We start from the raw sequence: 22791 nt of genomic DNA on the forward strand, positions 1-22791 counted from the left end.
AAGGAACCATGATGAGGTAGATGCAACATGTCAGAATCATATAAATGATCAAATAAGAACAAATTAAATCAGGCTCTAGACCATTCCCTGACACCGCCCTCCCCCTTGTATTCTGACTGTCAGCCATTCCTCTGCCAATACATCACCTTCAATACACAGGCCTGTAAAATCACCTTTAGTTGAATGCATTTTGAAAATCCAACCGCGGGTCATTCCTGCTTCCTTTTTATTTCCTCACAGAATCCAGAGAAACTGGTCAGGGGTGATTTCCCCACTGCTGCAGCGTAATTTTCGCCACCATTGACCTTGTACCCAGAACCCAGGGTTTAAATGCTCACCATTCTCGGGAGGAGAAGCCAGTAGGGTTGGCTATGCACCGGAGTTGTGCTGTCTTCAAGGGCAGTGTGGGTGGCCAAACATACGTCCCTTCGCTGACGGTCCACGAGTCTCTTTGACACATGCCAGGCTCTAAAGGATCAGGAACACAAAGCGTTATCAACATCCGATGGCTGTGAGAGAAGACAGGATCGCGAGGATGTCGGAGATATGGTTTGAGTTATTCCCCCAAAAGCTGCAGACTGAGATCTGAGCAAACAATAGGGATGGGGGCAGAGATTGGCCCAAAGCCACTCCCTCACCCCACTCCAGCTCCCCCACATCACCCCAGCTTCCCACCTCACCTCTTACACCCCACCCCAGCTCCCCACCCCACCCCAGCTCCCCACCTCACCTCTCTCACCTCACCCCAGCTCCCCCACACCATCCTGCACCCCTACCCCACCCTAGCTATGGATGGTGGTCAGTGCTGAGAGTGGACAGTGCAGACACACTTCTACGTGGATAGATGTCAGAGGGGACTCTCTGGTGTTAATGCATTGATGCAGTCTCAGTGTCCAGCCACAGGAACAAGGACACTGACTGAACCAGTACACTGACAGGTCTCAGTCTCTGTAGCAATGCCGGCCACACCATGTCAGAGCCAGTTGATGAGCAGAGAGCAAGGCTGCTTGGCCACTTCACTGCCAACCTTAAATAACATCAACATTAACTCCACTTTGCGGCTTTGGTTTTCCGCCTCTGTGTCATCCTGGGCAGTGTGGCTGTATTTTATAAAGCATATGAGGTATATTATCCATCAGATGAAAGGAAAGGAATGTGTGAGTCTTCCCCACCCAGCACACAGGCATATATTGTCAGACACAGCGTAACTCAGCTGTGGATCATTGGCTCAAGTGTGTGGTTACCTTGGTTACCCTTTAATTCCTATACGTGCTGCGTGACCTGCTGAATTTCACCAGCACTTTTGAATATTGTAGAGAAACAGGCCATTCAGCCCATGACGTGCATGCTGACCGTCAGCTCCAATCTATACTTATCGGTACGTGGCCCCTGGCCTTCTCTGTCTTGGTGAATCACCTGCTTGTACAGATACTTCCTGAATGTTGTGAGAGTCACTTCTCCACCTCAGGTAGTGTGTTGCAGAGTCCAACCACTCTCTGGGGAAAACTATTTTCCTCATTCCTCCAAAACCATTGAGGGTAATTTCATGTTCACTCGTTCTAAACACTTCTGCTCCAGGGAAAAGTATTCAATTGTCTCCCCTCATCTATCCCATTCAGAATTCTATAGCCCTTCATTATCTGATGTTCCTTTCCTCCCACCCATCCACTCTGCCCTTCCTCTGGGCTTCAAGAAATACAAACCCAGCCTATCCAGTCTCTTGGAGCTAGGACATTGAAGCAACTGTGAAGGCACACCAACCCCTGCAAAGTATACTGACTGGCTGCATCACAACCTGGTCTGTGCCAAGGAATACAAAAGGCTGCAGAAAGCAGCAAACATAGCCAAGTCCATCACAGGTACCGGTCTCTCACCCATTCAAGACATCTGTGTGAGACTCTGCTTCAAGAAGGTAGCCAACAGCATAAAGGACCCCCATCACCCTGGTCACCACCGTTTCTTCCTGCTACCTTTGGGCAGAAGACTCAGAAGCCTGGAGACTGGCACCTCCAGGTTCCAGAAGTTTCATTCCAACAGCTGTGATAGAGAGAGAATGAATGGAGAGGGAATGAAAGTGGGTGAAGAGATGAGGAAAGGAGACAGGGGTAGAGAATGAGAAAGATTCAGGGATGGGGGGTTAAAGAAAACTGGAGGGTGTTCTGAATGATCAGGTATACAAGTATTTGGACAGCCAACAGCCTTGTGCGTAGTAGGTTGTGTTTAACAAATCTTATAGAGGTTTTCGAGGATGTTTATCAAGAAAGTAGATTAAGGGAAGGTTGTGGATGTTGTCTACATGGATTTCAGTAAGGCCTTTGACAAGGTCCCACATAAGAAATTAGTTCAGAAGGTTCAAACACTAGGATATCCATGGAGAGATTGTAAACTGGATTTGAAATTGGTTGAATGAGAGAAGACAGAGAGTGGTAGTGGATGATTGCTTCTCAGACTGGAGGCCTGTGATTACCGGTGTGCCTTAGAGATCAGTGCTGGGACCTTCGTTGTTTGTTGTCTATATCAATGATCTGGATGATAATGTGGGAAATTGTATCAGCAAGTTTGCTGATGACACTAAGATTGGAGGCCTTGTGGAGAGCGAGGAAGGCTTTAAAGCTTGCAGAGGGATGTGGACCAACTGGAAAAATGGGACAGAAAATGGCAGATGGAATTTAATGGAGACAAATGTGAGGTGTTGCATTTTGGAAGAACAAACCAAGGTAGGACATACACAGTAAATTGGAGGGCATTGAGGAGTGCGGAGGAACAAAGGGATCTGGGAATACAGATACATAATTCCCTGAAAGTGGCATCACAGATAGACACAGTTGTGAAGAAAGTTTTTGGCATCTTGGCCTTCAAATAGTATTGAGTACAGGAGTTGGATGATATGGTGAGGTTGTATAAGACATTGATGAGGCCAAATTTGGAGTATTGTGTGAGGTTCTGGTCACAAAACTACAGGAAGGTTATCAGTAAGATTGAAAGAGCAGAGAAGGTTTACTAGGTTATTGCTGGGTCTTCAGGAGTTGAGTTACAGGGAAAGATTAAACAGGTTAAGACTATTCCTTGGAGTGTAGAAGAATGAGGGGAGATTTAATTGAGGTTTACAAAATTATGAGGGGTATAGACAGAGTAAATGTGAGTGGGCTCTTTCCACTTAGATAAATACAAGAGGACATGGCTTTAAGGTGAAAGGGAAAAGGTTTAGGGGGAATATCAGGGGGAACCTCTTCACTCAGAGAGGGTTGGGAGTGTGGAACGAGCTGCCATTTGATGTGGTAAATATGGGCTCACTCTGAAGTTTTAAGAATAAATTGGATAGATACAATATTGGGAGAGGGTTATAGAATGATGCCATTCAGAAGGACTAGTGGAATAATGTTTCAGCACAGACTAGAAGGGCCGAACTGCCTATTTTCTGTGCTTTAGTGTTGTAAGGTTCTATGTCAATATTAATGCTTGTTGAAGAGTCTCCAGACAGAACATGATGCTTTGTTCCTCCAATTTATGGGTAGCCTCAGTTTGGCAATGCATGAGTCCATGGATAGATATGTTGGTGTGGGAATGGTATGTGGAATTAAAATGGTTGGCCACTTGGTGATCCCTGTTATGGAAGTGGACAGAGCAAAGATGTTCAGCAAAATAATCTCCCAGTCGATATTCAGTCCCTCCAAAGTAGAGGAGGCCACATCAGGAGCACTAGATGCAATAGATGATCCCTGTAGTGAAATTTTGCCTCACTTGGAAGGACTATTTAGGACCCCGAATGGTGGTGAAGGAGGAGGTGTGGATGCAAGTGTAGCATTTTTTATAGTCACAGGGGTAGGAATCAAGGAGGCTAATAGTGGGAAAGGAGGAGTGGATGAGAGATACACAGAGGAAAGCAGATAGGCACGGAGAGGGAAAGACATGAAGATAGTGGAATCACATAGTTGGTGGCAGAAGTTGTTACCCAAGAAGGGTGGGATGAGGGAAAATATTTTCTCTGCGGGAAGTGGAAGCTGGTGGAGTGGTAGATAAGGACAAGGGGAATCATGTCGTTGTTGCATCTCAGGGTGGAGGGTGCCAGGGCAGATGTGCAGGAAATTGAGAAGATGACAGTAAGGGCTGAGTTGATGACAATAGAGGGAAAGCCACACTTTTTGATGAACAAGAATATCTCGGATGTTCTGACATGGAAAACTTCATCCTGGGAGCTGATCCGACAGTGACGGAGGAATTGAGAGAAAGGAACAGAATCCTTACAAGGGACAGGGTGTGAAGAGCTGTAGTCGAGGTAGTAGTGGGAGTTAATGGGTTTGTAATATATGTCAATGGAAAGCTAGTCTCCTGAGATGGAGACAGAGAGATTAAGAAAGGGGAGAGTGTTGTCGGTGATGGACTGGATGAGTTTGAGATTGGGGTGGAAGTTGGCCGTGAAGTTGACAAGCTCATTGTGGGTGCATGAGGCAGCCCCAATGTAGTCATCAATATAACCGTGGAAGAGTTGAAGGGCTTTGCCTGAGTAGGCTTGCAGGATTGCTCCACGAAGCCCAGGCAGGTGTAGCTGGGACCCATGTGGGTACCCATGGCTTCTCCTTTGATTTGGAGGAAGTGAGATGAGTTAACAGAAAAGTTATTGAGGGTGAGGACAGATTCTGCCTGCCAGAGAAGAGTGGTGGTGGACTGGGACTGTTGTTGTGAAGAAAATGAAGGGCTATGAGACCCTCGGTATGGGGGATGGAGGTATTTAGAGATTGGATGCCCATAGTGAAAATGACGCAGTGAAGTTCAGGGAATTAGAAGTTGTTGAAATGAGGGAGGGCCTGGGAGGTATTGTGGATGTAGGTAGGAAGAGACTGGAGTGGGAAGGATAAAACGGAATCAAGGTAATATTATGCCAGTTCAATGGGGCTGATTGGGTCTATCAGGACAAGTGGGTTTGTGGATCTTAGGTCTGGAACCTTTAACAAGACAAAGGTAAAATGGTGAAATTACATTTACAAAGGGGGAAAGAAGCAGAGGGAGGGGCCAAGAGTATAGGACAGTGTAAGATGTGGAGAGACAGATACAGCAAGAAACCATGATGGTGTGGGGGTGGGGGGCAGGAAAGAAAAGCTAGAGAAAGAAAAACATTAGGAACAACAGTGGATAAAGAAGAGATGGAAATTGATGAAAACTGCAGCTTCTGTGGTTCGATATCTTGGTGAATCTTCAAAGTGATCACATTCTGCAGGGTGGCACAAGGATTTACACTTCCAGCTGTGGCCTTTTTATGTCTTGCCATTACCTGGCTGCGTTTAGATTTAGTGCCCCAGCTAATGAAGGTAACTTCCTATTCACCTTCTGCACTACCTTTTGTACAGCTGCGTTTAGATTTAGTGACCCAGCTAATGAAGGTAACTTCCTATTCACCTTCTGCACTACCTTTTGTACCTGTGCTGCCACCTTCAGGGATGCGTACACCTGTACACCAAGCTCCCTCCAGTCATTGTGTGTGTCTTACTGGTGCTCACCAAGAGCACATTGGAACCTGCCCAATAGAGTCATCTAGCCAAGACAGTCCTCCCCCTATCTCCATCCATCATGTCCAAGCTTCACTGACTGGGCAGGGCAGAGCAAGATGTGCTGTATGGCATTGTTACTGCACCATCCCTATTCCTCCCCCTCTGTCCCTTCCCCTTTCCTCTGGCTGCAGAGAGCAAACCCCTTCTTGGTCCTAGGGTGTTGAAGAAGGGGAATGCCAAAGTGGTAGTTTCTTCACTCCCCCCACTGAGCAACAGAGGGTCACAATACCTACACGTCACAGACCCGACAAAAGGAAATGGGGCTGGTTTAGATTGTACAGTGGGCAGAATGGACAAGGTGGATCACTTTGCGAGCAGAGATGAGATGTGGTTTTTCAGAAGAATGCTACACATATTATATATGGACAGGATAACAAACAAAGTTCTATGAAGAATGAAAACAAAATGTGTATTACTTAAAAGAATCAGAAAACAGCATTCAAAATACTTTGGGCACATCATACAAAGAGATAATTAGAACATTTAGTTACAAATGGAAAGTGGAAAGGAAAAAGAAGCTGAACAAGACAGAAAATGAAAATGATAGATAGATTAACTGTGTAAAACAAGGGAGGCAACAGCTACAGTTCAGAGGATCAGAGACTGTGATGGATGGAGAGACATGATCACCCAGGCTGAACAGCAAGGCATCTGAATGGGTCAAAAGGTCTGCCTCTTTGCCATTTGATTTACGTCTCAGTCAACAAGCCATTACCCAAGTGATGCACTAGGATGGTGGAGGGGTCAGCTGCCAATTCCACTGTTGCTCCCACATAATCTCCATTCTTCAGTCTGTCCTCAATTTCTCTCTGGACCTGAGATTCCGCATTGGACAATAGAGTTTGCAGCCGGAACTCACATTGGTACCTGCAGAGTTTAGAGAGAGTCAGTCCTTTGGAAGTTCGAGTTGGGTCTAAGCACAGGTGACAGCCGACAAATGGTTCAGCTCCTACCTGTCTGACATAAGAGTGGCCTTTGGAATCTGCAAAAAACACAGGCAAACCTTCAGGTTCATTTTGGCCATAACTGAGGGCTCCACCCAGTCAGATGTACAACAACCAAAGTGGGAGGCAGAGCCTCACTGTGGGAACGGGTGTACTAATGGGAGGGGGGTTACATTGGAAGGGGCAGTGCTGAAGGAGGACAACACTGTAGAAGGGACAATAAACTGGGAGAATCACACTGTGGGAGGTGGTCTCTGACTCTGTCCCCTTAAATTTGCCACACACCCACCCACCAGTGGGGTTGTTGGAGGAAAGGGTTGGGGCTTACCATCAGAGAGTTGCCACTTCTGTCCCAGCTACCGATGCCTCTGAAAACACAAGAGATCCTGTTACTGTTTGCACCTTGAAGTCAGAGTTCCCTTGCATTCACCAGCAATGCAGGAACTGCTGGCGAGCAATATAACCCCAGAGTGGGCGCGATGTTGGGGAATGTTTTCTCTAGGGATTGGAGGATGGCGTCTGGAGCCTGCGGGGGCTGGTGGAGGCAGAGACTGACAAGGTTGGAGGTCCAAGATGGCCGAGTCTGCGGATCACGTGATGGGGTAGACCAGCCCCTGTGTCCAGCTGACAGACCGTAGGATGGCCCTGGAGCATCTGCAATGCTGGGAACATTGTGAATAACATGTTAAGTGAGTTGGTCACACTGCAGGAAAGATGGGGAATGGGTGACCACTAGGCAGAGCAGTGGCAGGAAGGTAGAGCAGGAGACCCCTGTGGTCATCCCTCTCCAACACAGATGTACCCCTTTGGATACTGTTGGGAGCAGATGGGTCATTGGGGAAGACAGCAGTAGCCAAGATCATGGCCCTGTGGTTGTCTCTGCTGTGCAGGAAATAGGGTGGCAGAGCAATAGTGGTGGGGGATTGCATGATAACGAATCTAGACTGGATGTTCTGTGGCCACTAACAGCTCTCTGGGTTGGTGTGTTGCCTCCCAGGTACAAGGGTCAGGATGTTTTGGAGCAGATACAGGGCATTTGAAAAGAGAAGGGTGAAAAGCCAATCGTTGTGGAGCATGTAGGTATCAACAACATGGAAAAACGCAGGATGAGATCCTTCAAGCCAAATTTAGGGAAGAAGGGGTAAATTAAAAAGTAGGACCTCAGGGCAGCATGGTTAGCATGGTGGTTAGTGCAATGCTGTTTCAGCCCCAGTGACTGGGGTTCAAATCCAGTGCTGTCTATAAGGAGTTTTTCCTCTGGATGCTCTGGTTTCCTCCCCCCACCTCAAAGCGTACCGGGATTGTATGTCAATTGGGGGTAATTGGAATGCATGGGATCATGGGCTGAAATGGCCTGTTAAATATAAATGGTATCTCAGGATTACCACCTGTGGCAGGTGCTAGTCAGGGTAGTAATGATGAATACGTGGCTCGAGCAGGAGTAGAGGAAGGAGAGGTTCAGATTCCTGTGCAATGAGGTGAGACCAGTGCAAATCAAGCAGTCTACACCTAGGCAGGACCAGGATCAATGCCCCAAGAGATTGTTTGCCCATGCTGATGGGAGAGTTTAAACTAACATGGCAGGGGGATGGGAATCCAGGTAGAAAGACAGAGGGAAGCAATGCAGAGTCCAAAGCAAACATTAGAAAAGGGAAAAGTATGAGGGGAGTAGAGAAAAGTCAAATGCAAAGGACTCAAAGATTAAAGGGAGGAGTGAGGTGGGGTGGGGGGGGGGGGCTTTATCTGAATGCCCATAGTGTTCCAAACAAGGTCCGTGAACTGGTGGCACAAATGACAGAATTGCAGCTACATCATTACAGGAATGTGGTTGCGGGATGGAGATGAGCAGGAATTAAATATCTAGGGATATCAGGAAATTTGGAAGGATAGAAGAGGGGATAAGATCAGAGAGAGAGTGAGAGACAATATAAGATCCAATACCAGCCAATGTTGAATCCATCTGGGTAGAAAGGAGGAACAGTAAGGGGAAAATCACTGGTGGGTATTGAGTGGGGGCCACCAAATAATAACATGAAAGTGGCAAAGGCAATGAACCAAGAAATATCTGATGCAAATAAGAAAGGGACTGCAGTTGTCATGAGGGACTTTAACATGCACAGTGATTAAGTGAATCACATCGGACGAGGCAGTCTTGAGGAGGATTCATAGATTTCTCGGTGATAGCTTTCTTGGCTAGCATGTTACTGAACCTCCAGGGAACCCGTTACCTGAGATTGGGACCTGTGCAATGAGACAGGTTAAATGAATGGTCTTTCAGAAAGAATGTTCACTGTGATTGAATCTCTCATACAAATGGAGAGTGATATAGTTCGATCTAAAACTAGCACATTCTGCCTACAATGGCTTGAGGCTGGTATTGACTGGCAACACAGGCTGTATGGTGGGATGGTCAAGGAACAGTGGAAGACTTTCAAAGTGATTTTTCACAGTGCTCAACAAAAATATATTCCAGTTGAAAGCAAGGACAGTAAGGGTGGGAGGAACCAGTGTTGAAAATAAAGGAATAGTGTCAAACTAAAAGCTTATGCCAAGAGTAGTGAGAAACTGGAAGACTGGAAAAACTTTAAAAAGCAACAAAATCCACTTAGCAAGCAATAAAAGGAAAGATAGATTATGAAAGTTAACTAACATAAAATATAAAAAAACTGATCATTTTTATAATTAGATAAAGTGGAAAAGTATGGTTAAGCACACTGAAATGCTGGAGGAACTCAGCTGGTCTTTTCAGCATCCATAGGAGACTGTGACAGATTATGTTGTGTTTATATTGTATATAGATATGATTTTGGGAGATAAATTGGGGAAGGTTTTTTAGAGTAGGTCACATACAAACACTTCAAAACAGAACTAATTTTAAAAACTGGAGCTCTGCACAAGCCAGACAGCGCGGCTCCTGGGGGCCTTTGCAAAAGCTTTGGAGAGTGCCCAAAAGACTTCATAATGGATTGTTGTTTACAAAAAGGCAACAGATGAAATCGGAGCCGCAGACTATCTGGAGTGCAGCTTGCTGTTCTAAAAGGGTCATGTGGTTTTCCAAGCAGATAGAGTCTCTGACGGAGAGAGGAATTCAGTTCTGCAGTTCTACATCCAGCAGCAGCAGCTGAGACTAGAACAGGACAAGCTGGAAAGTTTGAGGAGAAACTCCACTTGGAAGACAGGCTGTGAGTGCTTAGTTCAGCCTGGTCAAAGCCCTTGTGGTTTATGCAAGAGGAGAGGACTGGCTGCCTAATGTTTCACTTGAAATAAGAGAAACAAAAAAGAACTCTGTGGTGACCTGAAAGAAAGAGGTTATCATCTGAAAAACCATGATGGGGCAAGTTTCTTCGGCAAAACACTGACGAGGCTGATTAAAAGGGATCAGTTTATGTCCAGGAACAACAAATCTCTCTCTGAAAACTGACAAGAACCTTCCTATGCGGTAACCATTTACCTTTCAAGCACCACAGCCTGGTGGAATTCATAAATGTTAAATTCACAGTATAAGAATTGCCTGCAACCAGTGAACTTGGAGAAATGAGAAGCGAGATTGGGTGTGAATCAAAGAACTTTTCTGAACTTACACACACATTACATACATGTGTGCTTAGAATTGGAAGGGGGTTAAGTCAAGTTAGTTAAGTTAATAGTGATAAGTTAAAGTGTGATTCTGTTTTCATGTTTGAAGATAATTAAAAGCAACTTTTGTTTAAGTAACCATTTGTCTTGGTGAATATCTATTGCTGTTGGGTTTTGGGGTCCACTGGGCTCATAACAAGACAAAGGTATATTGCCGATGTTTCGGGCCTAAGTCCTTCTTCAAGGAAAAAGCAGAATGATCCAGAAGCAGGAAATGTTGGCTGAGAGATTAATCCAAACCAACAAAATGTGTTAATTGGATATAATAAGGGACGAGGTAAGAATTAATCATGTTTGTGCAAAGGGAGATGAAAGGGAGAGACCGAGCTGGGGACTTTGAGGAGTATCAGAAATGCAAGAAAACACTTAAGGAGCAAAAAGAAGACATGAGGTTTCTCTGGCAGACAAGGTAAAGGAAAATCCCAAGGTTCCTCTACAGATATATTAAGTGCTAAAGGATAGAGAGGGATAAAATAGATCCCTTTGAAGATCAGTGTGGTTATCTATACATAAAACCAAAAGAAATGGGGGAGATTTTAAATGGGTTTCTTATATCAGTATTTACTCAAGAGACTGACGCAGAGACTATGGAAGTGAGGTAAACAAGCAGTGAGGTCATGGACCCCATACCAATTAAAGAGGAGGAGGCAAATAAGAGTGAATAGATCCCATGGGCCTCGATGGAAACTACTGTAGAAATAGCAGAGGATCTGGCAGAGAAATTTAACATCTTTAGCCACAGGTGAGGTGCTGGAGGACTAGATGATAACTGATGTTATTCACTTGTTTAAGAAAGGCTCTAAAAGTAATCTGGGAAATTATAGGCTGCTGCGCCTGAGCCTGATCTCAATAGAGGGTAAATTATGAAAAGGTGTTCTAAGAGATGAGATACACAAATATTTGGATACCCATGGACTGATTAGAGATAGTCAGCATGGCATGGTGCATGTTTAACCAATCATATAGAGTTTTTCAAGGAAGTTACCAGGAAAGTTGACAAAAGAAAGGCTATGGATATGGTCCATTATCTGGATGATAATGTGCTAAGTTGAATCAGCAGGTTTGTAGCTGACACAAAGATCAGAAGTGTAGTAGACAGTGAGGAAGGTTTTCAACACTTGCAGAGGGATCTGGACCAGCTGGAAAAATTGGCTGCAAAATGGCAGATGGAATTTAAGTGTGAGGTGTTGCACTTTGGAAGGACAAACCAAAATAGAATATACGCAGTAAATGGTAGGGAATGAGGAATGTGGTAGAACAGAGGGATCTGGGAATTCAGATGCACAATTCCCTGAAAGTGACGACACAGTTAGATAGGGTTGTAAATAGAGATTTTGGCAGATTGTCCCCCCTCACCTCACTCAACTCCCCATCCCCACCATATTGACCCTCACCTCACTGACCCCACCACCACCTCACTGACCCCACCACCACCTCACTGACCCCACCACCACCTCACTGACACCCTCTCTGAACCCCATGACACCCCCGCACCCACTGAACTGAGGTAAGACCCTCCCAGTGTGATGCTGGGTCCAGTTGCCCTCTCCCCACACATCCCCTTGGGACTTACCGTTGTATGAGGGTCAATGGTCTCAGGTCCACCAGTGAAATGTCCCTATTGAAGATGTGCTTCAGCTGAAGGTGAGGGAGTAAAAGAGTTAAACAGGTACGTACAAACACATGACGCCACTTTGGGACACCTGCTGTGACCCTGCCATGTGACCATACCAGGTGGGAGGAGCAGCAGGCAGGGGGTAGGAGGAGCAGGTGAAAGGACAAGGAGGGCTTGGGAGGACCAGTGGTGGGAGGGGTGTGGTTGGAAGACCAGGAGTAGGGGGGGTGGCGGGTGGGAAGACCAGGTGGGAGTGGACCAGTTGAGATGACCCAATGGGATGGGAGAACTCAGGGTGGGAGGACTTAGTTAGGTGGGTGGGCCCAATAGAAGTGGGATGTTTGGGGACCAGGTTTGGGCGGGTGTGGACCAGGTGGGGGGTGGGTAGGGGTGAGAGGACCAGGTTGGAGTGGGGGGGGTGAGAGAACCATGCTGGGGGAACATGCCCCACATCTCCTGCCCGAAGCAATGGCACAGCCTCACTCACCCAGTTGGTGGTCAAATTCTGCACATCTGTTGATTCTGATGCTCCTATCCTCTCTGTCACGATGCTGACCATCGAAACCCTGAAGAAATTCACTGAAAGATGAAGGAGACAGATTCCAGGTTCAGAAAGCACAGAGCAGCTCCCCATCCACATCTGCTACATCATGATACTCCACCCAGAGCCCCTCCAGACTCACTACTGACCCCTGCAGCGGTCAAGGTTGTAAATGCCTGTGTGAGGACCTTGAGATGCAGTGAGTGATTTAACTTTTGAAGATATCGGTGATCTGACGAAGGGTCATCAGTCCAAAACACTAATTCTGTTTCTTAGTGACAATTTAGTGGCCATACCTGTGGGAGGGCTTGAAATGGTGATTGTCTTTGACAACGTTGATGATGAGATGGTTCTATCAGAGGAGGATGCTGATGAGGTTGTCCTATCAGAGGAGGATGCCGATGAGGTGGTCCTATCAGAGGAGGATGGTGATGAGGTGGTCCTATCAGAGGAGGATGGCGGTGAGGTGGTCCTGTCAGAGGAGGATGGTGATGAGGTGGTCCTGTCAGAGGAGGTCAGCAAAGAGATGGTCCTGCCAGAGGTTGGCGATGAGGTGGTCCTGCCTGAGGAGATCAGCGATGAGGTGGTCCTACCAGAGGAGGTTGGAGATGAGGAGGTCTTAGCAGTGGAGGTTGGCAATGAGGTGGTCCTATCAGATGATGGCGTTGTGGTCAAATCTAAGACAGAAAGTAATCTTATAGTTAACAATTTTACAATTAATATAAAATTCCCCAGCTGGAGAAGCCAATGGTACTCAACCTTTTCTCACTCACATTTCACTTGAAGAATTTCTTCACTCAATACCAAACAACTTCACAGATCCCCAGGGGTGGGGGGGGGGGGGATGGGGGAAGGGTGGTGGTTGATCCCCTTCCCTGACTGCTCCTGAGGCTTTTAGGAATTTTTCTTTTTGTTATGAAATTACAACCTTGCTTTATATATCACTTGTTTATCATATCAGTAATATTTGTCTGCACCACATCACCACTGATCATGGACTGCCAGTAACAACCCATAGGTTGTTTGCATTTTGTCTAACTAAATCCCTTATAATTTTGTCTAACTCCATCCAGGACAGGCGGGCTGCACTTCACCACACACCATTTACTTGGTACCATATTTAAAAAGTAGTTCCAAGCAAAGGAACACCAGCAGGTCAAGGATTGTCTACTGCAGTACCTCCCAACCTGGAAGCACTGGGGGTGGGGTGGGGAGTCCCATGGGTTGTTACTGGCGGGGGTAGGTGTGAATTGTTACTGGGGGGGCTGAGTTGTTACTATGGGGGGCAGTGAGTTGTTACTGGGGGGTGGGGGCCATGAGTTGTTATGGGAGGGAGAGGGGCCATAGGTTCAGAATGAAATGTGGTGTTTAAAGGGAATATTATGAGGAACTTCTTCACACAGAGAGTGGTGGGAGTGTGGAATGAGCTGCCAGCTGAAGTGGTGAATGCGGACTCAATTTTGATATTTAAGAAAAATTTGGACAGGTACGTGGATGGGAGGGATACAGAGCAATATGGCTGGGGTGTAGTCAGTAGGCCTTTTCACACCATGGGTAAGCAGTGACCCTAATTGCACCCAGGTGAAATTCCTGGGAAGGCAGGACCTACTGGGCCTTTCACACTGCAGTCCAAATTCCCTGAAATTTGCCCTCTCTGGCAATTTGGGGGGTGGGGTCCCCCCCCCCCCCAGCAATGATGCATTACACATGAGGTTACTCTAACCAGAGTTCTCAGAATTGGACCTTTATGTCGCTTCCCATAGTTCATTCAAACCAACCTTCACTGATACTTGAACTGGATATGGGATGCTTATTTCATTATCATGTTAACACATGTCTTTAAAAGCATTTCTTTACCCAGTTCTCCAATCAGCATTGAATGAGATTCAGATTTGGTGATATGGTCCAAATGTTTAATGAGGCCCCCCCACCCTCACTTCGGCACGTCACGACACAATGCAGGATCAATGGCCAACCATTACCCATAATCCCTCAATCAAATGGGAAATGCAGAGCAGTTCGAGTTGCATGGGGGATTATGGGTAACAAGGTCGGCCATTGATCCTGCATTGAGCCCCTGCTGCAAGTTGCCAGAGCGGCCTCAAAACTGCCCGTTGTTGTCAGGATTTCTGCAGTATAATTCTTTACTTTAATCACCCTCTTAGGTAGGGCCACGGACTGGGTAATTTTCCTGGGCCGACATTTTTACATCACCAGTTCACTGGAGGGATCCCGGGAATCCCCATTTTGTATGACAATGTGAAAAGGCCTAGTGGGACCAGGCCAAATAATAACTCTGCCTGGACTGGATGGGCAAAAGGGCCTGTTTCAGTGCTGTAGTTCTATCCTTGTGTGTGTGTGTGTGTGTGTGTGTGTGTGTGTGTGTGTGTGTGTGTGTGTGTGTGTGTGTGTGTGTGTGTGTGTGTGTGTGTACGGACGCGCATGAGTGGTTCTATTGGCTCTGTGGCAGGTAAAGTGAGTGACCCCCCACCAAAGGGATAACCAATGATCCACCTAGAACAGATTGTTTCCCCCACCAGAAGTGGCCTCGGTCCACTTTTTGCCAAAGTCCCACCATGCGTTGAAGATGCTCTGCATGGTAAGTGTGACATGGTCCTGCTGAGGAGATAGGGGTAGGCAGAGCTGCGGGTGGATGCCGCATGCCAGCGGGGTGCCAAGTCAGTAACCTCATGCTCCAGCACTCATTTTCCACTGGTGAGAGTAGGAGGACATGTAGGGTCCGGAGGCCATGTTCTCCAGTTACTGTTTTGAATGGGGCTGAAAAGTGGGCACAGGTATGACCACCACATTACAGGGGAGATGTGATCACATTGGCCAGCATGCAGAGGGCCTTCTAAAGATCTTACAAGAATAGAAAAATTGTGGGTCTGAAGGCAATTGGTTCTAAAGAGATGTAAGTGTACTGTCAGCACCGTCCACACTGCAGGCATCCTCCACTCTCCAACCTTCATGTCATCTGGAAACTTAAGGACTCATTCCTCTACTTCATCCAGGTCATTTATAAAAATGACAAAGACCAAGGGTCCCAGAACAGATCCCTGCAGTCACTGACCTCCAGGCAGAGTACATTTAATCCACTACTACTCTCTGCTTTCTGCAGGAAAGCCAAATCTGAATCCACTCACCTAAGGTTCCATGGATCCCATGCCTCATGACTTGAGGGACCATGTCAAATGTCTTACTAAGATCCACAAACAACACATCTATAGAGCTACCTTCATAAATTTCTTTTGTTACTTTCTTGAAAAACTAAATTGGAATCATGAGGCATGATTTTCCCCTCACAAAGCCCTGCTGACTATAACCAAGAAGTCTATGCTTCTTTAAATTCCTGCAAATCCTGTCTCTAAGAATTCTCTACAATTGTTTTCCCCAACAGTGACACAAAATTCATTAGTCTATAATTCCCAGGATTCTCCCTATTACTTTCTTTTCAATAAAGAAGGGGACACATTTGCATTCTCCAATCCTCCCCTGTGGCCAGAAGGGATTCAAAGATTATTGCCAATGCCCCAGTAATCTCTTACCTCACTTCTTGTAGTAAAATGGGATATATCTCATGCGGCCGCAAGGACATCAATCTGAATCTTTTTAAGAAAATCCAGCACTTTTTTCTTAACCTCAACATGCTCCAGCACATAAGACTGTTCTATACTGACCTCGCTTGACCAAGGTTCCATCTCCCTAACAAGAACTGAGACAAAGTATTCATTTAGGACCTCCCCTACCTCCAGGCACATGTTGTCTCCTTTATCCTTAAGCAGCCCAACTATACTGACCTTACATTGAGCAAGATCCCCTCACCCTAACGAGGACTGAGGCAAAGTATTCATTTAGGACCTCCCCTACCTCCTCTGCCTCCAGGCACATGTTGTCTCCTTTATCCTCAAGCAGCCCTACTTTCACTCTCATCCTTATGTTCTTCATGTATGCATAGAACATTTTAGGATTTTACTTAATCCTATTTCCAAGGTCTTCTCATGTCCCCTTCTGTCTCTCCTAAGTGCTTCCTTAAGTTTGTTCTGGCTACCATACAATCATCATGAACCCTTTCTGTCATTTTCTTCCTCAATCTTCTCTATGCTTCCTTCTTCCTTTTAACTAGCTGTCTCATCTCTTTTGTCAACCACCATTGTTCCCTTTTCCTACCATTCTACCCTGTCTTAGTAGGTCAAACATATCCAGAACCCTATGCAAGTGGTCCCTAAACATCCTCCACATTACTTCTTTGCTCTCTCCTGAGAAGATCTGTTCCCAATTTCCTCTCCCTACTTCCTGCCTCATCCCGTTGTTATTAGCCCTTCCCCAATTAAAACACTATACTATTTTTTCTGCTTTTATTCTTGTCCACAGCTGTGCTAAAGCTCAGGGAATTGTGGTCACTCTCACCAAAATGCTCCCCCACCAAGAGGTCTGTTACCTGACCAGGTTCATTACCCAGAACTAGATTCAATATGGCCCCTGTCTCATTGGTTGTTCCACATACTGTGTCAGGAATCCTTGTTGGATACACCTGACAAATTCTCCTCCATATCTCCTTTTTTTTTGCAGCAAGGAGGTCAATACTTTGGAAGTTGAAGTTTCCCAGAACAACAACCCTGTAATTTCTGCACCATTCCAAAATATGTCTACTTATTTGTTCCTCAGTGTCTTGAGGACTATTTAACAGCCACAGACTGCTCTCAATAGAGTCATTGTTCCTTTCCTGTTTCTGACTTCCACCCACACTGACTCAGTAGGCATTCCCTTCATAATGTGTTCCCTTTCTGCAGCTGTGATACTATCCCTGACCAGTATACTTCTGCCCCACCTCCCCTCTTTTACCTCCCATTCTATCCCTTGTAAAACACCTAAACCTGCATCAACCAATCCTGTCCTTGCATTAGCCAAGCCTCTGTAACAACCACAACATTGTAATTCCTCCTACTGATCCATGGACTAAGTTCAATTCCCTTATCCCAATACTTCTTGCATTGAAATAAAAACATTTCAATTCTTCCAACTGACTATATTTGTGCTCCCTTCACTGCCTGTCCTTCCTCACCATCTCATGCCACTTTGCATCAACCTTTCCCCCATCTGCTCTATTCTCTGTCCTAGCATTCTGTCTTCCATTTCCCTCTCAAACTAGTCTAACCCTCCCCAATGGCTCTTGCAAACCTCTCCACCAGGACATCGAGCCCCAATTCAGTTCAGGTACAACCTGTCCTTTTAGTACAGATCATGCCTTCTTCAGAAGAGATCCTATGATCTGGAAACTCTGCCCCTGCACTCATTATACAGCCACACATTCATCTGCCATATCACCCTATACTTACCCTCACTGGGATGTGGCACAGGCAGCAATTACTACCCTTGAGGTCCTGTCTTTCAGCTTCCTACCAAGCTCCCTGTATTCTCTCTTAGGACTTCCTCCATTTTCCTGCCCATGTCATTTGATATCAATATGTACTACAACTCTTAGCTGCTCACCTTCCCTTTTTAGGATGCCATGGACCTGATCTGAGACCCTGGCACCTCTGAGGCATCAAACCATCTGAGTATCTCCTTCATGTGCATAGAATCTCCTGCCTGCCCCCTGACTATTGAATCCCCTGTCTCTCCTTTTCTGACTCTTTCTCTTCTGAACCACAGGGCCAGGCTATTGGGAAAATGATGGAGTTAAGGATAACAACTTTCTGAAATATATTCAGGAAAACTTCTCGGATCAAGGGTGTTCCCAGATTGTTGAATTTGGTTTTGGGGCAGGGTGTGTCGGGGAGGGAGTGGGGGGAGCGATGTTGACGCAGCGGGTAGTGCCGCTGCCCGGAAACTCCAGTGACTCCGGTTGGATCCTGATCTCCGGTAGTGGCCGTGTGGTGTTTGACCCTTCTCCCCCTGAGCTTTCCTCTGACCTCCGGATTCTTCCCACATCCCCTGAGTGAGCCGGGAGGACCCCAAAAAGAGACAAGCTGGGCAGAACTGGAATCAACAGGAGGCAGGACCGGAACACAACTCTCTTAGCGGGTTGCATTTGCAGACACGTTCTAAATTAAAGGTTACGGAGAGAAGGCGGGGATGGGGTACTGAACTTTAAGATCAGCCATGATCTGTTGAATGGCGGAGCAGGCTCGAAGGGTCCAATGACCTACTCCTGCTCCTATCTTCTATGTTTCGATGTTTCTTGGAGCGACAGAGAACCCGCGGGATCCTGTGCTCACGGACTACACGACAGCGGGGTGGTTATTGAATGGTCCCGGCTTCTGTGATTTGGGGGAAACATCTCCATCTCCCTCCCCAGTCCCTCATCCCTCCTTCTCTCCCTTCCGCCGCCCCCGTCCCCCCACCTTCCCGCGCTCCCTCGCACTCCCCCCCCCCCCAACCTTTCCCCCGAGAGGCGCGCCCCTTCCTCACCGCAGCGCAGCGTGGAGTCCTGCCTCAGGGTGTTGGTGCTGAAGTTCAGGTCGCTCTCCGTCCAGCTGATGACATTGCCTCGGGAACAGTCGGTGGCTGAAAGTTCCCCGCCAGCCCTGACGCGGTCCCATAGCCTGAAGTAATAGAGTTCGCCCAGAAAGGCCCAGGACCTGTCGAAGTCGGAGTGTGAGAGCTGGTACTGCCCCAGAACCAGGGCGCCGCCCGCCCGCAGTCTCCGGGCGACCGGCTGCGAGCTGTGCGCCCGCGAGGAGTTCAGGTAGACGGCGAGGATCCCGGAGGATAGGCTCCAGGTTAAGCAGACCGTGTGCCAGGCGTTCAGTGGAAGCGGGCATCGCACGTCATAAGCCGCCCCGGCCAGCCACACTCGCAGGTTGTCCTTGTAGCCGCCGATGCCTAGTTCCTGGACATCGCCCGCCGCCGGGGTCTGATAGGTGAACGCCGTCCACTTGCTGAGATTGTGTGTGGGGTAAATGTCGATGCAAACGGTGAGGGCGGTGAGTGGCGGCACACGCAAGCCGTCCCGCAGTCGGCCGTACTGGGACACCACATCAAAAGTGGCCTTCCGATCCCGCAGTGAGACGCCGTCTGCAAAACAGAGGGAGCGGTGAATGCTGCCCTGCACCCAGAGAGGCGATGGTCACTTCGCCCCATTGCACGGGTTGGGTTGGGGGGGGGTTAGTTTCTAAGTCACACAGACCCATAATCGCAGAGTTGGACAGCACCGAAACGATTCGGCCCTGCACGACGTGCTAGTTCGGTCCATACCCTTAATCCCTTCCTATCCACGTACCTGTCCAAACGTCCTTTAAACCTGCTTCTCCCACTCCCCTCTCCGACGGAAGATTGATGCATGACCTCTGCTCAGGAGATCAGTCAACTGCTGGAGCAGAATCACAACAAACCTTCCTTCCCCAAAATAAAGCGCGCACTGTTACCTGCTGCATGTCTGTTCATTAGGAGAATTCCACCGATCAGAAGACATGTCCATGAACGGTGAATCTGTAACATCCTGCTTCCTCGCGGAGGATCTCCCTGAAAGAAAAGCTGAGTTGAGAAGGTGGCATTTTTGTTTTGCAGCGATAAAAGTCTCTCAGATCCACCCTGCCCTTCCCAACCACCCTTCCACATTCGCCACTTCCCACTGTAATCGCAGAAAGTGCAAATCATTTTTTTGCATCCACCCCCCCCCCCCCACCTCCCTTTCATCTTTATCTAGGGCCACAAACAAACCTTCGAGACAGAGCTTTATCTGCACATCGCCCAACCTCATCGACTACATTCGGTGTATTCAGTGTGGCCACTACTTCGAACTCCCAGTGTCGGACGTTTTAATTTCCTTCACCATTCCTACAGACGTGTGTCCTCAGTCTCTTCTGTTGTCAGGTGAGACTAAAGGTAAACTTATGGAACAACACATATATATTTCTCCCAGGCAGCCTTAATCCAAGGGCATGAACACCAAATTTTCAAACTTTAGGTGATACCTTTATCTAATTCTATTTATTCCTACTCCAGTTCTTACTTCCAACTCCAATCTCCTCACTCCATTTCTTATATCCAACAACCTCCCCCTTCCCCTCCCCCCCCCCCCCCCCATTCTACCTCTAGCCACTTCTTCCACCTTCTGTCCTGAACCTTATCACCACTTGGCCCCAACCCAGCTTCTTTCCCTCTTAATATCCTTTGTTATATTGATGCATGGAGTTGGTAATATTTTAGCATGGGTATAGGATTGGTTAAGCAGAGTTGGGATAAATAGGTGTTTCTCTGATTGGCAATCAGCAGTGCCGCTGGGGTCAGAACAGGGCCTGCATCAGTTCATGAAAAACATCAATGATTTGGAAGAGGGGACAGAGTGCAGTGAATCTAAAGCCCCTTTCACACTTGCCAGTGATCCCAGGAATCAATCACCACTCAGCCTTTAAAGTGGCAAATGTGAAAGCAAAACCTGCTCAACGCCGGTGTCAGATAACATCATCTCATGCCAGGGATTGCCAGCCTCTATCCCTAGTATAATCCCTGGCATCTGCAGATGCTGGCATTGAGATCAGGCAAGTGTGAAATGGGCAATCACTTCTCTCTTTTATTGAAGGTAGAACAGACCAAACGCCAGGGATAGACTGTTGCAAGTGTGAAAGCGTTCAATGTCTCAGTTAGTAGTGGTCTAGTGTGGAAGGCTAAATCCCCATTCCTATCCCAGGACACAAGTGTGAAAGGGGCTTACGTTTGCTGATGACACTAAACTGAGTGAAAAGCAAATTGTGCAGAACATGAGGAGAATCTGCAGAGAGATTTAAGCCATTTTCAGGTGGAATCACCAGGAGAATGTGGCTCCGGAGCTGGCTGCAGATGTTTGTGAGGGACATTCAGGTGGCAGCGCTGAAGGCGGTGTTCTGCCATCTGAAAGGTCCGCAGCGGGGAGAGGTGCCATGGAGCAAATGCCGGCTCCTGAGTCGGGGCAGGGGTAGCCATCTGACTGCTCGCCTCCCTACTGCCTGAAGCCCCTCGGTGCGGGACTACAGGGCTGACTGGCACGGGACTACAGGGCTGGCGCGGGACTATAGGGCTGGGGCGGCCGGCATGGGACTACGGGGCCAGGGCTGGAGCGGGTCAACTGTTCCTGGAGACCCTTCAAACTGCTCGTGAGCACTGAGTGCTCCTTCTCCAGAGATATACGGGCACACAGGTGTCCTCAGAACAGGGGCAGGCAGTTAGCCCGAGCTGATCCATGCTTGGCCATCTTAGCCAGGGCTAGTACCAGACCGGCAAGGATAACCCTCCCTCCTTCGTATCAGGCGCCCAAAGATCAGGAGCATGGGGATGAAATGCCACCCAGAGCTTGAAAAGCAACCCCTTCAAGCACAAGCAGATCTACACCCTTGCATTCTCCATATTTCCATGAAACATGGTCCCATTCGAGCCACTGAAGTGACAGACAGCTGGTGAGTCCATGAATCAACTCAACTCATCTCTAGACCTGCCAGGTCACTTTTCATAGGAAAATCATGATTTTTCCTCCATTTTCACACATTGTAATTTCTGGGGTGCCATCACTCCCCATCATTGCCTTTGTGCATTGTCCAACCATGATAGTTGTGGGCAAGTATTGTGACTGCGTTCTCATCTTCCAGTGATGAAAAAAATTCCTGGCCACAGGGGTTACTGAAATCACTGTCCCAGTGCAACTCCTGTAGGGCCCAGGTATTTTAGAAGATGGGTCTGGGATATTTATGAAAAACAAACAAACTAGACCATTGTATAAAATAATAGTTCAAAACAGGACAGAGCAAGTCTCACATTGACTGAAGTAATACTAGCACAATCCTCCTCGGAGCACACCATCCGTATTCCCACATTAAAATGAGAGTCTGAGATGTGAGTACTTTATCGGACGATGAGATAACAGAAATCCCTGAATGGCTCACGAACTAGCTCCCTGGCAATCTGCCCAAGCTTCCCGAACTCCTTGAAGGTGAGGCCAAGGCTCCCAGACCTTTAAGATGCCATTGAAATGTCGAGCTTATCAGTGATGAACCAGCAGTGGAGTCCCCGATGTTAAAATTTTAATGAGCAAATTAGATGAAAGATAGCAGTTTCATGGTGGAGTAAATCCACCCTGGCAAACTGCCTGCTAATTGTTTGAACTGTGTAGTTGGAGACAGCAGAGCTTTTCTCACAAGCAGCAGGTTTTTGAACAGTAAGACTGCCCAAGTACTCCCACATCTCATGCCCAAAACCTCCTTTCAATTCAAATCCCATTTCAGCTGTTTAAATCATTAGTCCTTCTCCATCTTTGCGGTGGTGCAGACCGTGACTTCTGCACTGCCATTTCCACAGTGTGAACCTCCCTCAATGCTGTCCCTCCCGCTATGCAGTGTACCCTTGGAATTCCTGGTCATTTTGAAAAAGTGAAATTCCTTCTGAGCATTGAGTTGAGGAAGGTTGCGTTAGCTCCACATCTTTCCTTCTCTTCTATCGCTGAAGACCCATTCCAATCAGTTGGCTGAATGTTAACTCACCTGCTTCATCAATGCTCTCTTCCACTACAGCAGGTCTGAATGCGATGGGAGCTCA

General features: G+C 47.3%; 1 protein-coding gene across 3 annotated transcripts in view; it reads right to left on the bottom strand.

Annotated features, from left to right (window-relative positions):
- adgrg4a (adhesion G protein-coupled receptor G4a) overlaps window positions 1-19729 on the bottom strand; it is a 46881-nt gene extending 27152 nt beyond the window's left edge. For all 3 annotated transcript variants that reach the window (XM_069893559.1, XM_069893558.1, XM_069893557.1), the window contains exons 1-9: window positions 19653-19729; window positions 18697-19302; window positions 12579-12959; window positions 12229-12320; window positions 11700-11764; window positions 6819-6858; window positions 6500-6528; window positions 6262-6413; window positions 339-468 (exon numbers count right to left, since the gene is read on the bottom strand). In XM_069893559.1, the coding sequence (XP_069749660.1) occupies window positions 339-468; window positions 6262-6413; window positions 6500-6528; window positions 6819-6858; window positions 11700-11764; window positions 12229-12320; window positions 12579-12959; window positions 18697-19302; window positions 19653-19725 (1568 nt within the window). In that variant the 5' untranslated portion in view covers window positions 19726-19729. The remainder of the gene's footprint in view (window positions 1-338; window positions 469-6261; window positions 6414-6499; window positions 6529-6818; window positions 6859-11699; window positions 11765-12228; window positions 12321-12578; window positions 12960-18696; window positions 19303-19652) is intronic.
- Between the last annotated feature and the right edge of the window lie 3062 nt (window positions 19730-22791).

The sequence above is a fragment of the Narcine bancroftii genome, chromosome 8 (assembly GCF_036971445.1).
Source record: "Narcine bancroftii isolate sNarBan1 chromosome 8, sNarBan1.hap1, whole genome shotgun sequence".
NCBI lineage: Eukaryota > Metazoa > Chordata > Chondrichthyes > Torpediniformes > Narcinidae > Narcine > Narcine bancroftii.